The sequence below is a fragment of the Phyllostomus discolor genome, chromosome 1 (assembly GCF_004126475.2).
Source record: "Phyllostomus discolor isolate MPI-MPIP mPhyDis1 chromosome 1, mPhyDis1.pri.v3, whole genome shotgun sequence".
Lineage (NCBI taxonomy): Eukaryota > Metazoa > Chordata > Mammalia > Chiroptera > Phyllostomidae > Phyllostomus > Phyllostomus discolor.
Window position 1 is genome coordinate 87155318 of NC_040903.2, and position 15480 is coordinate 87170797.

Genomic DNA, 15480 nt, shown 5'->3' on the forward strand with positions numbered 1-15480 from the left:
ATTTCTTGCTCTTTCTCTTCTCCTTCTGGCACCCCTATGATTCAGATATTGGTACATTTAAAATTGTCCCAGAGGTTCCTAAGCCTCTCCTCACTTTTTTGAATTTTTATTTCTTCATTCTGTTTGAGTTGAATGTCTAATTCTTCCTTTTGTTCCAAATTATTGTTTTGAGTCCTGGTTTCCTTCCCTTAACTGTTGGTACCCTGTATATTTTCCTTTATTTCACCTTGTATAGCCTTCATTTTTTCCTTCATTTCATAACCGTACTCAGTCATTTCTGTAAGCATCCTGATTACCAGTGTTTTGAACTCTGCGTCTGATAGATTGTCTATCTTTTCATCGGTTAGTTCTTTTCTGGAGTTTTGATCTGTTCTTTCTTTTGGGCCATATTTCTTTGTCTCAGCATACCTATTATCTTGTAAGGTATGGAGCCTTAGGTATTTGACAGGGCAGAGCAACCCATGTTGCTGTGTTGTGGTGCTGTATGTAGGGGAGAAGTCAAAGAGAGAACAATGACACTTACCCAGCTCTCACCGCTTTCAGTCACTTCCCCAACTTCCCACAAGCAACTGGCACCCTTCCAGTGGCTGCCCTTGTACTGATTTCCCAAGTGGGTTGGCATGTGTATGTTCTAGGATCCCATGGTACCCTCAAACAGACTCTCCTGAGAGACTGGCAGTTTCTTCTGCCATGGCAATCATCACAGGTTTTTACAGCCAGAGGCTATGAGGCTTTATTTTTCCCAACGCTGGAACCCTGGGTTGCACAGTCTGTCCTGGGCTGGGATTTCTTGCTCCCCAGTTGTTCCTCCTGGTTTTTATCTGCAAGCAAATGTGGCACCACCCAGTCTGCCAGCCACCACCTCACTGCACATCCACTCTGCCCCCCTGCTGCCCATTTCAGCCCCTCCTACCAATCTGAATGAATGTTCTTTCTTTAAGTCTTTGGTTGTCGGACTTCCATACGGTTAGACTTTCTGACAGTTCTGGTTGTTTTTGTTTTTAAATTGGTTGTTATCCTCCTTTCAGTTGTAGGAGGAAGTGAAGCATGTCTACCTACACCTTCATCTTGTCTGGTTACTTTCATTTTTTTTTAAATGAAAGTAACCAGACAAGAGATTTGAATAGATGCTTTACTAAAGAAGATATTCAAATGGCCAATAAATATATGAAAATATATTAGTTATCAAGAAAATGCAACCTCAATTCACAATGCAGTATCACCAGAATAACTAAAAGGAAAAATATGATACCAAGGTTGAAAAGGATATGAATAATATTTAAGAGTACTTGGTTCAACTTCTAGCCATGCCACTTGCTAAATGTGTGACTTTGGCAAAATTAATTTAATCTTCAGTCTCAGTTTCAACATCTGTAAAGCAATGATAATAATAGTAAATAACTCAGAATTATAATCCTATGTAATCCTAGTGAGGTGATTCATGTTAAGTGCTTACCATAGTTCGACTGTGTTGGCTGTTTCTTAATCCTCACTATAACCAATAAATTAAATACTATCATATCATTATTTCATAGACAAGAAAATTGAGACCTATGGAAATAAGTCACTTCCTACAGTTATTAAAAGATATAGAGGAGAGTGGAATATGTTTTTATCTCAGGTCCAAAGTCCATGTTTTTCGTTACTATGCATACCACCTACCAGTTCCACTCTGGGCAAATAGGTAAAGAGAGTATTAAATAATTGTCAGGCACAAGTATTGTCAGACACAGTATTTATTTATTTATTTACTTGTCTATTTCACATTATTTATTTATTTTATTTATTATTTATTTATTACTTTATTTATTTATTGTCAGACACAGTATTTTTTATAGCTGCTAATCTGTACATTTATTATTCAGACTCCTTATCTAGGTTTTGAAGCTCTAATGCATGGTGTGCTTATCTGGATTCCAAGTCCTGCTATCCTAATAATTGCAAATCTTAAACAATTCTGCCCGGTTTCTTGATGTCTCTGCTTATATGATTCTTGGTGTTACATTTGCCCAGTCCTAGCCCATCTGCCTAGTTATGACTCACAGTTTCTCTTCATTAAGATTGCAGTTTAGTTGTTGCCTTGGTCACTGTAACATCATCTTGTTTTATTTTCTTCAGTATTTAATCGCAATCTGAAAATGTTGTTTGTCTTTCCCTTACCCCAACAAGAATATTAGCTCCATTAAAGCTGAAATCTGTTTGTTTCATTTTGCTGTTTTATCTTTAGAATCCAGAAGAGTAGACATTCAAAAACTGAGTGGATGAACTTTGTGCCCTGACCTCAGATTTTTTAATGGTAGTAACCTTCAGCCTATCCTTTGAGAACTTGACACAGCATGGGTGATTCACCCACCCTCCATGTTCACAGAGCTAACTAACACTTAACTCTGGTCCAACAGCCAATGACAGGTAGTCATTCTAATGACAAGGTAATAATTATGATATTTTCTTCAACTAAAATGGAATTTTACCCTAAAGGACTTAGACATCTAATATTTTCATCAAATTTAAATAACATTTAAATGAAAGTTATTTTTTGTTGATTGTAATAAATTAAATTGATCACTTAAGATTTTATATACTAATATTTTACTTTATTAAAGTGAGACAGAATCTGTAAAGTATCGAATGTGGCTGATACTCAAATGTTAATGTTGTTTTTCATTAAAATTTTTCATTTTTAAATTTTCTTGCCTTTAAAAATAGCATAGACACTTAAAACACTAGGGGAGTTGGTTTTATCAAATATCTAAAATGTAAAACTTAAAATCTTTAATTTTCCTCCTCAACACTAAGTCAAGAATTGAAAGATATTTTAAGGCAAATATACTGAGTCCCGCCGGGCCAGCTGATCTTCCCTGGCTGCCCAGGCCCGGAGACTCTCCCTACAATCAAAGGCAGCATATATCCCAGAGAAGGTAGAAACAATAGATATTTTAAAATAAAAATATCCAGACCTTATTCTTCCCTTGATATGGTTCTAGTTCATTCTTTTTTTCTAGTTCATTCTTATTCAAAGTAAAACATTTATTTTATTTAAATGTTGGTCTTACAGACCTTTCAAATGGATCATATATAAAGACAGCATGTATCAGTAACTTATAGAGGTAGGTATTAATGTAGTTGATCACATTTCATTTTCAATTTTCTTGGAGTCTCTTATGCAGGAGTATGACTGAAGATAGTGTAAATCAATGGTGGAAATTATATCAAGCATGAAATAAAGAGCTGAGTTCTCTAATATATGCTTTTAAGATGCCCAGCAAGACTGCAGTCAAGATGGAGGTATAGTTAAACAGTCTTCATCTTCTCACACATATAGAAAAAAATACAACCAAACTACAAAACAAATATCACCCAGAATTGCCAGAAAATTGACTGCTGTATGGAAGTCCAACAACCAAGAATTTAAAGAAGCCACATTCATCCTGCAGGTAGGAGGGGCAAAGATGTGGAGAGGCATAGAGAGGCACAGAGAGGTGAAGAGGTGCAAAGATTCAAAACAGGCGGTTCTGTATCTATGTCTTGTGCATAAAAATAAAGAGGAATACCTCAGGAATGAGGGATATAAGCCCCAGACCAGACCACCTAGCCCAGGGAAGGCTAGGGTTCCAGCACTAGGGTTCCAGCACTAGGAAGACAAGGGTTGGGTTGGCAGAACAAATTCTTAAGAGACTCCTCTTAAAGGGCCCAAAGTGGACTTAGGGCTCACACAGACCTACCCTCTCTGGGTTTCAGTACCAGAGCAACAGCTGGAAGGGCACCAGTGGCAAATGGGGAGTAAGTGAACTGACTGGCAATGGGGCAAGTGTCAGGGGAGAGCTTTCTCCTGACCTCCAGAGGTCAGGCAGCAACATTGTCTTTTTTCCAAGCCCTTCACAGAACAACAGAACAATGGCACAGTTTGCCCAGCCTAAGTGATTACCTAAGGCTCTGACCCATACAAAATACAGGTGCACTTTAATACAATAGGCCATGCTACTAACACAGGGAGATAAAGAAATTCTACCTAATACAGAAACAAACACACAGAGGCTGCCAAAATGAGGAAACAAAGGAATGTGGCCCAGTTGAAAGAACAGAACAAAACTCTGATAAAAGAATTAAATGAAATGGAGATAAGTAACCTATCAGTTGCACAGTTCAAAACACTGGTTATCAGGATGCTCCAGGAACTTACTGGGTACTTCAATGGCATAAAAAAAATCAAGGTAGAAATGAAGGTTGCATTAAGAGAAATAAAGAAAAATATAGGAGTCCCAGTCAAGATGGAGGTATAGGTAGAAATGCTTTGCTTCCTTGCACAGACAAAAGAAGGATAACAACCAATTTTAAAACAATAAACAACCAGAACTTCCAAAAAATCAGACTGCATGGAACTCTGGCAACGAAGGAGTTAAAGAAACATTCATCCAGACTGGTAGGAGGGGTGGAAACAGGCAGCCAAGACAGAGAGGACACAGGGCAAGGTGATGGACTGTGAGGGTGAGGCTGGGTCTGGCTGACCTAGAAACTAAACACTAAAAACCCCTAGCAGTAAAATCCTGTAGAGGTTGCAAAGGCAAAAGAAACTACAGCCTCACAAGAGGGTTCACTGGAGAGACTTACAGGGTCCTAGAACATATGCAAACCCACCTGCCTGGGAATGAGCACCTGAAAGGGCCTAGTTTCCTTGTGGTATCAGGGGAAGTGACTGAAAGCTGGCTAAGAGCCGAGGAAGTGGCATTGTACCCTCTCTAACCCCTCTTGTACATACAGCACCACAATACAGCAACATGGATTGCCCCACCCTGACAAATACCTAAGGCTCCGCCCCTTACTATGTAACAGGTGCACTGAGACAACGAAATAAGGCCCAAATGAAAGAACAGATCAAATTCCAGAAAAAAAATCTAAGTGATGAGGAGATAGACAACCTATCTGATGCAGAGTTCAAAACACTGGTAATCAAGATGTTCACAGAATTGATTGATTTCAGTCACAAAATGAAGGAAGAAATGAAGGCTATACAAAGTGAAATAAAGGAAAATGTACAGGGAACCAACAGTGAAGGGAAGGAAACTGGGACTGAAATCAGTGATTTGGAGCAAAAGGAAAAAATAAACATCCCACCAGAACATAATGAATAAACAAGAATTCAAAAAAGTGGGGAGAGGCTTAGGAACCTCTGAGACAACTTCAAGTGCTCCAATAATGAACCATAGGTGTGCCAGAAGGAGAAGAGGAAGAGGAAGAAATTGAAAACTTACGTGAACAAATAATGAGGGAAAACTTCCAGAGTCTGGTGAAGGAAATAGACTATCAGGAAGTCCAGGAAGCCCAGAGAGTCCCAAAGAACTTGGACCCTAGGAGGAACACACCAAGCCACGTTATAATTAAATTACCCAAGATCAAAGATAAGGAGAGAATCTTAAAAGCAGAAAGAGGAAAGGAGAGAGTTATCTACAAAGGAGTGCCCATAAGACTATCAGCTGATTTCTCAAAAGAAACCTTACAGGTAAGAAGGGTCTGTAAAGAAGCATTTGAAGTCAGGAAAGGCAAGAACCTATATCCAAGATTACTCTATCTAGCAAAGCTATCATTTAGAATGGAAGGGCAGATGAAGTGCTTCCCAGATAAGGTCCAAGTTAAAGGAGTTCATCATCAACAAGCCCTTATTATATGAAATGTCAAAAGGACTTATATAAGAGATAGATGATGATAAAAAACTATTAACAGTAAAATGATAACAAACTCAAACTATCCACATCTGAACCTAAAAAACAAAAATAAAATGTAAACAAACAATAAGAACAGGAACAGAATCACAGAAATAGCAATCACATGGAGGGTTATCAGTGGGGAAGAGGAGGGGAAAATGGGAGAAAATAGGTACAGGGAATAAGAAGCACAACTGGTAGGCATAAATAGACAGGAGGAGGTTAAGAATAGTATAGGAAATAGAGAAACCAAAGAATTTATATGTACAACCCATGGACATGCAGTAAGGGGTGAGGGAATGCTGAAGGGTAAGGGGTACAGGGAAGAAGGGGATAACAGAGAGAAAAATTGGGGACAACTGTAATAGCATAATCAATAAAATATACTTTAAAGAAGAAAAGAAAAATCTGCAGGGAACCAACAGTGGAGGGGATGAAGCCAAAAATCAAGTCAATGATTTGGAACACAAGGAAGAAAAAAACAATCAGAACAGCAGGAATAAAAATCAATTCAAAAAACTGAGGATAGGCTAAGGAACCTCTGGGACACCTTTAAACATACCAATAGCCAAATCATAGGGTGCCAGAAGGAGAAGTGGAAGAGCAAGAAATTCACTTGACAAAATAATGAAAGAAAACTTCCCGAATGTGGTGAAGGAAATAGACATACAAGTCCAGGAGGTACAGACAATCCCAAATAAGATGAACACAAAGTGGACCACACCAAGACACATCATAATTTAAATGGCAAAGGTTAAAGATGAGGAGAGAATCTTAAAAACAGCAAGAGGAAAGAAGAGTTACCTACAAAGGAGTTTCCATAAGACTGTCATCTGATTTCTCAAAAGAAACTTTGCAGGCTAGAAAGAACAAGCAAGAAGTACTCAAAGTGTTGAAAAGCAAGGACCTACAACCTATATCACTCTACCCAGCAAAGTTATCATTTAGAATAGAAGGGCAGATAAAGTGCTTCCCAGACAAGGTAAAGCTAAAGGAGTTCATCATCACCAAGCCATTATTATATGAAATGCTAAAGGGAATTATGTGAGAAAGAGAAGATCAAAATGATGAACATTAAAATGGCAATAAATTTGCAATTACCAATAATTGAATCCAAATAGCAAACTTAGCAAACTACTAGAACAGGAAAAGAATTATAGGTATGTAGATCATTTTGAGGGTTATCAGCTGGGAGGGGAAAGGGGGAGAATGAAGGAAAAGGTGGGGGGATTAGTAAGCACAAATTGGTAGATACAAAATAGACAGGGGATGTTAAGAACAGTATTGGTGGGGGGGGACAGTATAGGAAATGGAGTAACCGAAGAACTTGTAGACATGACCCATGGACATGAACTATGATGGAGGGATTGCTGGAGGGAATGGGGGTACCAGATGGAGGAGGTCCAAGGGGAAAAAACTGTTAAATTGTAATAGCGTAATCGATAAAGTATACTTAAAAAAAACAAAAATGATGCCCAGCACTATCAACTATTAAGAAGTATTACATTTCTATGTGATAATGGTTTTTAAAAACTTATGCACATGACTTTGATTAGTAACTTTAAAATGACTATTAGAACTGCTTCAACTATAAAGATATGTGACTTTACTATGATACAAATTTATTATTTAAAAAATCATTAAGAAATTAACCCCACTTAACCATGTTTGTTCTCAGATGGATTTATGGTACTATTTTTTCTTTCAAATAATTTTTCTTTTAAATATTAGCATGTATACCACAAAACCAGAAAATGAACATTTGGAGGATAAAAACATCCAATCACCTATAACACCTGAGGTAAGTACTTAAAACTATACTGTAATATAAGACATTAAAATCAACCTGATATTAAAATTTATTTCTAAAGCTTATTTATTAGGTTTCTTTTATATATCTGGCTAAAAAATGAGAAGTGGTCATTTTAAAAAAGCTAGTTTTATTAGGTCCTCAGAAATGAGCAAAAAGAATAAAAAGATGGAGAGAGAGGACTACAGATTATTTTGGAGTTTAAGAGGGTATACTTTAGGAATAATGGAGATGTAGCTTATTATTTCTTGCCATGTCCAGGTAAAACTAGGTAATTTAGACTACAAAAAGGTAAAGATAAATCTAAACTAATTAAAATGTACTATAGTCAGCAAGCAAAATAGAACCAGAGATGTGGAAATAAAGAACAAACCGACAGTAACCAGAGGGGAGGGAGGAGGGGGTAATGGGGGAAAGAAGGGGAAGGGTCAAGTCAAGGAATATGTTTAAAGGACCCACAGACAAGGATAACAGGGGGAGGGGGAGGATTGGATGTGGGAGGTGGAGGTGGGTAGGGCAGGGGAGAGTAATGGGAGAAAAATGGGGACAACTGTAATTGAACAACAATAAAATGTATTATAAACAGGCGGGGTAAAAATAGGTTTATAGTTGTGGGTACATGAAACAGAGTTTATTCTTGTATTATTTATTAATTGTTGTGTTTTCCATATGAACTGTAAAACTGTGTTTGCTTCACCCTGTGTTTGAAGAGACCCAAGTTTTATTTTTGCAGTCATATAAAGTCAGTAAACCTTTTGTTGATGTGGTTTTACTAAATAGTAATTGCTTATATTAGAATTTTAAGTTTTCCATTTTTTAAATAAAGATTTCTATTGTTTTTAAGGGCCAAAAAGTTCTTCTAAATATTTAAAGTATTCACCACTGATTCCAATTTCTAGTTTTATCTCTAAAGACTTCATCTTATTCTATGTCAATTTATCATAAATTCTGCAATAATAAAACAAAGTAATATGGTTTTGCTGTATATGACCTTTCATGCACCCTACTTAAAGTTCACCTTTGCATCTTTACCTTGGCCCTTTTGTACAGTGACAGTCTTTCTAAAAAAGTCTTTACCTGAGAACTCCAACATATTAATCATGATTAGCTTTAAAGAACTTGGATCTTAAAGAGCTACATAATTTGTTTACATTAGCTGCTGTGGTGCCACTGTTCCCCCAGTCATTAAATGTTTCCTCTTTCTTTCCTTACTCTGTCCTTGCTCTCTAGCCTTTGTTACCATTTCTGTGACAATGTGACATTCTCTCTCCCCTGCACTCAAAGTACTGTATTATCAATACACCCAAAGTGCTGGCCTGTGTGCACACACATACATTTACACACACACACACACACACACACACCATGATGACTTTAAGGCAAATTTGAAATTTTTTTCCAGGGTTAACTCTACTCTGTTTTGTTTTATTTTAATTTTTTAAATTTTGTTTTTTACCTTGACAAAAGCTTCTCAACGTTTTCACAAACTGTTTTTCCCCCAAATCAGCAGTTTCATAACTAGACTAACTACCATTTAAAGTCTGAAAGATTGAGGTACCACCCTGAACTATCTAAAATGTTGTCTATAAGTAATATGGGAAGCATGAACCTTGATATTCTGAAGGCTTCATCTGTTTTTCTCATTTTTCTTTCAGTTATATCATTTTTCAAATGAAATGAGTGTATGTTAAATTATATTTTACCTCCTTCCCAATTTAGTTGTGTTTTCATTCCACAAAAGTTTTCTTGGATAATCTTTGGGAGCTATATTGAGGAGGGACACTTAACTCCTCTACCCACACTGTAGGCTCACTTACTCATAAATCACAAATGGAAATGGCGGGAACTGAAGTCCAGGTGCCCTGCAAAATGCACAGCTACCGGGTCTCTATGTCAACAACACGTATTGACATGGAGCCTGAATAGACTTTTGTGTGTGTAATTCTCCATATTGACAGTAATTATATGAGCTTAATTATGAGATTTGGTGGTTTTGTACATTCATAAAATTATATGGAATTTATATTTCTTAAAAGATTTCTCTGTTTAACTTCAGATTCTCAACAGTAGCAATACTAGTAAACAGGAAGAAACTAAGCAAATTGTCTTCTCAAACACAGAGGAAACAAAACCACAGACGAAAAAAAGTGCTTGTCCTCCACAAGGAACACTGAATAGATATATTACAAATGGTATGTGAAATAAGAAATGTAAGTGGAGAGAAAATAAGAAATATATTTGATAAATATTAAACCACAAACCAGCAAAGCTGCTGCTTAATCTAGGTAATCCAGATCAGATTCTCAGCTCTATGACAGGCAATATGTGGACAAAGAGGAAATGTTCCCATGAATCTATCAAAAAACATAACAATTTCTTAGCAGACCTATATTTTAATGTTTTTATAACTTTTAATGTTAAATTTTGGAGATTAAAAACAGCTTTGATTAAAAATTTTTACTTTAGACTTACATTTTACATTTATTTTTAAGTTAGATAAAAGGAACATTATACTTCTGACAATATTAACATTCTTATTAAAATAGGCCCCACATTTTAAAACATCTGCTGCCTTACAGAGTTACATAAAACTTGCTTTCCCACCAAAAATTTAAAGTATCTCATTGTCACAAAATATATATGAGATTTTCTTGATTTCTTCCTGGATATTCCATATGATTAAACTTAATAGTATAGAGCTCATAGAGAATGAACATTATTTTAAAATATGATGACGGATAAGCAATTGAAATTTTAAATTTCTAACTTCTTATTTGCTGCTTTGTAACTTTTTTAAAGCAAACTTTATTCATTGATTTTTTATTTAGTAAAGGTTGCTGTTTAATCAGATTAGTATTGTGAAGGCCCTGAATCTAAACTAAACCAGAGAATAACTGCCAGTGGAAGCAGCTGGATTCCTTTGTAAATATAATTTCTTCACTTCAGTCTTTTTTTTAATCCTTCTCACCCAAGAATATGTTTATTGGTTTGTTTGTTTGTTGTTTGTTTGTTTTTTTATATATATAAAGAGAGAAACATCAGTCGGTTGCCTTTGTATGTGCCCCAACAGGGGATCCAGCCTGCAACCTTTTGGTGCACAGGACAGCACTAACCAACTGAGCCACCAGGCCAGAGCAAAGTTCTGCACTTAGGTCTTACCTGCATGTTTCCCTGACCCTGTTTAGTAGGCAGTTTCTACAAAGCAGTTTTTAAGAATAGAGCTGGGGCCTGTGGAAGAGAAAAAAGTGTATTGGTCCCCAGTGGATTTCCCTTGACTTTGAGGACTTCCCCCTTTGTTTTCTTTCAGTTTTGATTTTGCAATTTTAGAGAAATTTATAGGGAAATGAAATTTCATCTTTTCATTTGGGGATGTTGTACTCTTTCACTTTCTCTCTCTCTCTTTCTCTCTTTCTCTCTCTCTCATACACACAGACACACTGTGTTCACTTTAAAGAAACCCTTAAATCAGCATATACTATGGATAATAGGAAGAATAGAGCTACGATTTCTCTGCAAGTCATACTTAATTCACTAATCCCACTGTGCATGCAAGTTAATATAAATAAGAAATCTAAACTCTCAGCCACATGCCGAAATCAGTCTCATCACTTTTAATCACACTGTCTATATGCCTTGTTTGGGGAGTGTCTTTCCTAGTCCCAAAGAAATGAATACTCTACAGCAATAGCTTTAAGTTGTAGGCTATTACTCTTTTATGTTTGTTTCTTTTTAGTTTACTAAACTAACTTTTTATGAAGCTACTTTTCCTCTAAATAAATGAAAGGAAAGCTTTATTATACTATGATTTTCAAATAATTTTGGGGTCAGAATTTCTCCATTAAAATCTTATCCTCAGTTTTATGAAGTAAGAAGTCTTAGAAGTTTAGCGTTCAAAGGTAATATCCCAGACTTTTTCAGATTCTAGTCAAGCTTCATCACTCCAACCTAACAACAAATAAAACACGGAACAAACTGAAAAATTAGCAACTTTTAGTCCCATCAAAGAAGTTAGGTCACAGAGCAAATTACTGCCCCATTCACAAAGATTGGAAACAGGCAGGTAGATATAGAGAATCATAACTTAACAGAGCAGAGACCTCAGTGGGAAACAGTACCAGGGCAGGAAAACCACAACTGTAATAAAAAATTGTCTAGAAACTCAGTGTGAGTTAAAAGCTCCAGAGCAGGCACGTGGTGACAGAGGCAGGCTCTGGGCCTACTTGGATGCCCCTGGGGCTCTGGGAGGGTTACTCGTTGCTGTGGTCTCAGCCTGACTGCTCAGTTATACACATGGATCAGGAAGGCAGTGGGTGCTCTGTTGCACATTCCAGGTCCGGGAAGAACGTGAATGGATTGCTTTAGAGCAGGAATGAAAATTGCTTTTTAATGGTAGTATTATGGAAAATGCCAAGTAAAGAACTAAAGGTCAGATTGTCCTTGCCTCATGGCATTCAATAAGATTTAGCAGATATCTGTTTATTTACTAAGGGAAACCTCAATTTAACTCCTGAAAAGACAGAATGTTTTTATAAGAAACTTTTTAAAAAGCATGGAATTAAAACCATTTCTCAGATTATCCCCCTAACACCTTTAAAAATGGAAGATAAAGCCTATGAGACCAAGCTCCTTTTCCTGGGTAATTTCAACCTCTTCCTTACTGATGCAAGAATCAAGCAGTTCTTACCCTCACACCTCAGGAGACAGCTCTATAAGAGAGAGTTCCTTTACCTGTAAATCTTCAAGCCAAGTACTTTTCCAAAGAGATCAACACATCAATAGGCAGGAGTGTCTGAAACATTTCTGAAAGTGGTTCTTGCAGCAGTATACTCATTGGCCACACTGGAATGTAAGCTAGCATATCACCAAAAACATTGTTGCTGTGATGAAAAAGCTTGCACAGAATGCCAGAGAAGTGGGAAAGCGTGAAACTCTTGTTTGTGAAACCTGAAAGATAGGTTGCCCTTTCCATCTTTTCTTCATTCGTCAGCAGTCAGGATGAAGTCAAATGAGTGTTTACTCCTAGTCAAAAGAGGAAAAAAGAAAAGGAAGTACAAAAACAAAAAGAATATACTGAAAAACAAAAAGAAGAAAAGAGACAGAAGCCTTATGAAACAGGCTTGAAAGGCTGCACTGGCCCTAACTACATAGGAGGCAGCTCCTAAAACTAGTGCTCCTCCAGTGAAGGACCCAAGACCCCAGAAGCAAGAGACCTCCAAGCCTGAGAAGAAAGAAACCTGGATAGAAAAAAACAAAATAAAGTGCAAGATGAATTCAAAGAAGACATTCCATTACTCATTCCAATAGGAGAAACTCTCACCAAAGAAAACATAGAAATAAGCCCTGGCTGGTGTGGCTCAGTGGTTTGAGCACTGGCCTGCAAACCAAAAAGTTGCCAGTTTGACTCCTAGTCAGAGCACATGCCTGGGTTGCAGGCCAGGTACCCAGTTGGGGGTGTGTGAGAGGCAACCAATCAATGTTTCTCTCACACATGGATAATTCTCTCCCTCTCTTTCTCCTTCCCTTCACCCCTTTCTAAACGTAAATAGATAATGTTTAAAAAAAAGAAAAGAAAATGTAGAAATATAAAAATATGCCACAGGAAAAAAGTCTCCAAAAAAGAATCCTGGTCCCAACATACCCAGTGGAAAGAAAAGAAGGGCCTTTCCAGTTTTGGAGACCTCAAAGGCAGCAGAGCCCAAAAGCCCAGGTAAAGGCCCAGGAAAGAAGCCAAGAATCAAAGAATAGCCAGAGAAAGAAAGAAACTCTCTGTTGGGGAAAAGAACCCAAGACAGACACCCAAAATCCCAGAGGCCAAGTTCTTCACTGCAGCTAATAAATCTGCAAGAGAAGCTCAACAAGAGCCCCAGTCAACCTAAAAATCAGTGGCCCAACCAGGAGGAAACATCAAAGCTGCCTGGAAACTTCTGAGAAATACCCAGGTCCTGAGCCCCATCATAACCTTCTCCAGGAGTGAGGCCTCAACTTAAATATGCTTAAAACATCCACAGTATTCGTAGGTATAAGAACCAGTAGTTTGAATCCATATTTTAAATTGCTCTTCTGTGTATTTGCCAATAAAATAGAAAAGCAGTGTTTTTGCTAAAGTGTAACATTTGCTTCTGAGTAAACTAAAACAAACTAAAACCTCCACAGGGAACCCAGTCATGATGACTGGAACTCGCTTTTGTATAGGAGCTGCCATCTGGCAAGGGCAGAGGGAAAGTAACCACCATGAAATAACCAGGGCATCCTATTCTTCACAAGACCCATCCTCAAGAGAAACTTTTATCAGACTCTAACCTATGGGACTTTTATTAAAGCCCATCCTATCTAGAAGAAGAGAAATACCAACTCTAGTCCCTTCTCGCCATCCTGTAAAACCTAAGAGGATAAGAAAAGACCTGAGAGGCACTGGTGAAGTTCACAGCCCAAAGGCACAGACTCACTAACCAACTGAGAACTAATCATAGGACTATAGAACTCCTCCTCCCAACACACCTTACTACCATATACCAAAGGTTCTTTTACCCAGGACATCATGTTCACCTTTAAACAAAAATATATGCAATGTATTAAAATGTAAAAAACAAAACAAAACAAAAAATTAGTCTGAAGAGACAGAGAAAGCATCAGACCCAGACAGACCCAGATATGGCAGGGATATTGGAATTATGACACCATGAATTCAAAACAATTATAACTAAAATACTAAGAGCCCCAATGGAAATGGAGATAACATGTAAAAATAAATTGGTAATATAAGCAGAGAGATAGAAATTCTAAGAAAGAATTCAAAATAAATGCTAGAAATTAAAAGTGCTAAACAAATAAAGAATGCATTTGAGACCTGGCTGGTGTGGCTAAGTGCTGGCCTGGAAACCAAAAGGCTGCTGGTTCAATTCCCAATCAAGGCATATGCCTTGGGTTGCAGGCCAGGTCCCCAGTAGGGCGCACATGAGATTTTTCTCTCCCTCTTTTTCTCCTTCCTTTCCCCTCTCTCTAAAAATAAATAAATTAAATCTTTAAAAATGCATATAAAAAAGAATTCACTTGATGGGTTTATTAGTTGACTGTATACAACTGAAGAAAGAATAACTGAGCTTGGGGATATGTCAACAGAAATTTATAAAACTGAAAAGCAAAGAGAAAAATGATGGAGAAAAAAGGAAATAGAATATCCAAGAACTGTGGGGCCATTACAAAAGGTGTAACATACATGTATTGGGAATACAAGGAGAAAGACAAAAAGCACCAGAGGATATTTGAGGTAACAGTTTTCCCCAATGTCAGATAGAAAATCACACAGATCCAAGAATTTCAGAGAACATGAAGCAGGGTAAATACCAAAAAAAACTACATCTAAGTATATTATATTTAACTTGCAGGAAATCAAAGATAAAAAAAGAAATGTTGAAAGAAGCCAAAAGAAAAAAAAACACCTTACTCTTATAGGGAAGCAAAAATCAGAATCACATCTCAGTGGATTGACTGCTGGCCTGAACACCAAAGGGTTGTTCGTTTGAGACCCAGTCAGGGCACATGCCTGGATTGCAGGCCAGGTTCCCATTGTGGGGGGAACACAAGAGGCAACCACACATTGATGTTTTTCTTCCTCTCTTTCTCCCTCCCTTTGCCTCTGTCTAAAAATAAATAAATAAAAACTTTTTAAAAAAGAAAGAGAAAGCATGACCCATATACTCATATATACTCTTTAAAGAGACCTACCTAAAGAGACCCACCTCAGAACAAAAGATATACTTACACTGAAAATGAAGGGATGGAAAAAATATGCCATGCAAATAGAAACAAAAAAAAAGCTGGGGTAGCAATACTTGTCTCAGACAAAATAGACTTCAACACAAAGGCCACAATAAGAGACAAAGAAGGTCACTACATAATACTAAAGGGATTGACCCAACAAGAGGCTATTACCCTTGTAAACATATATCCACTCAACATAGGAGCACCTAA

The 15480-nt window shown here is 37.2% G+C and overlaps 1 protein-coding gene across 1 annotated transcript in view; it reads left to right on the forward strand.

The window, feature by feature from the left end:
* LOC114492884 (sodium/hydrogen exchanger 9B1) overlaps nucleotides 1-15480 on the forward strand; it is a 78169-nt gene that overhangs the window by 11509 nt on the left and 51180 nt on the right. Inside the window, 2 exon segments of the mRNA XM_028507486.2 lie at nucleotides 7431-7500; nucleotides 9566-9701. Coding sequence (XP_028363287.2) covers nucleotides 7432-7500; nucleotides 9566-9701 — 205 coding nt within the window. The 5' untranslated portion in view covers nucleotide 7431.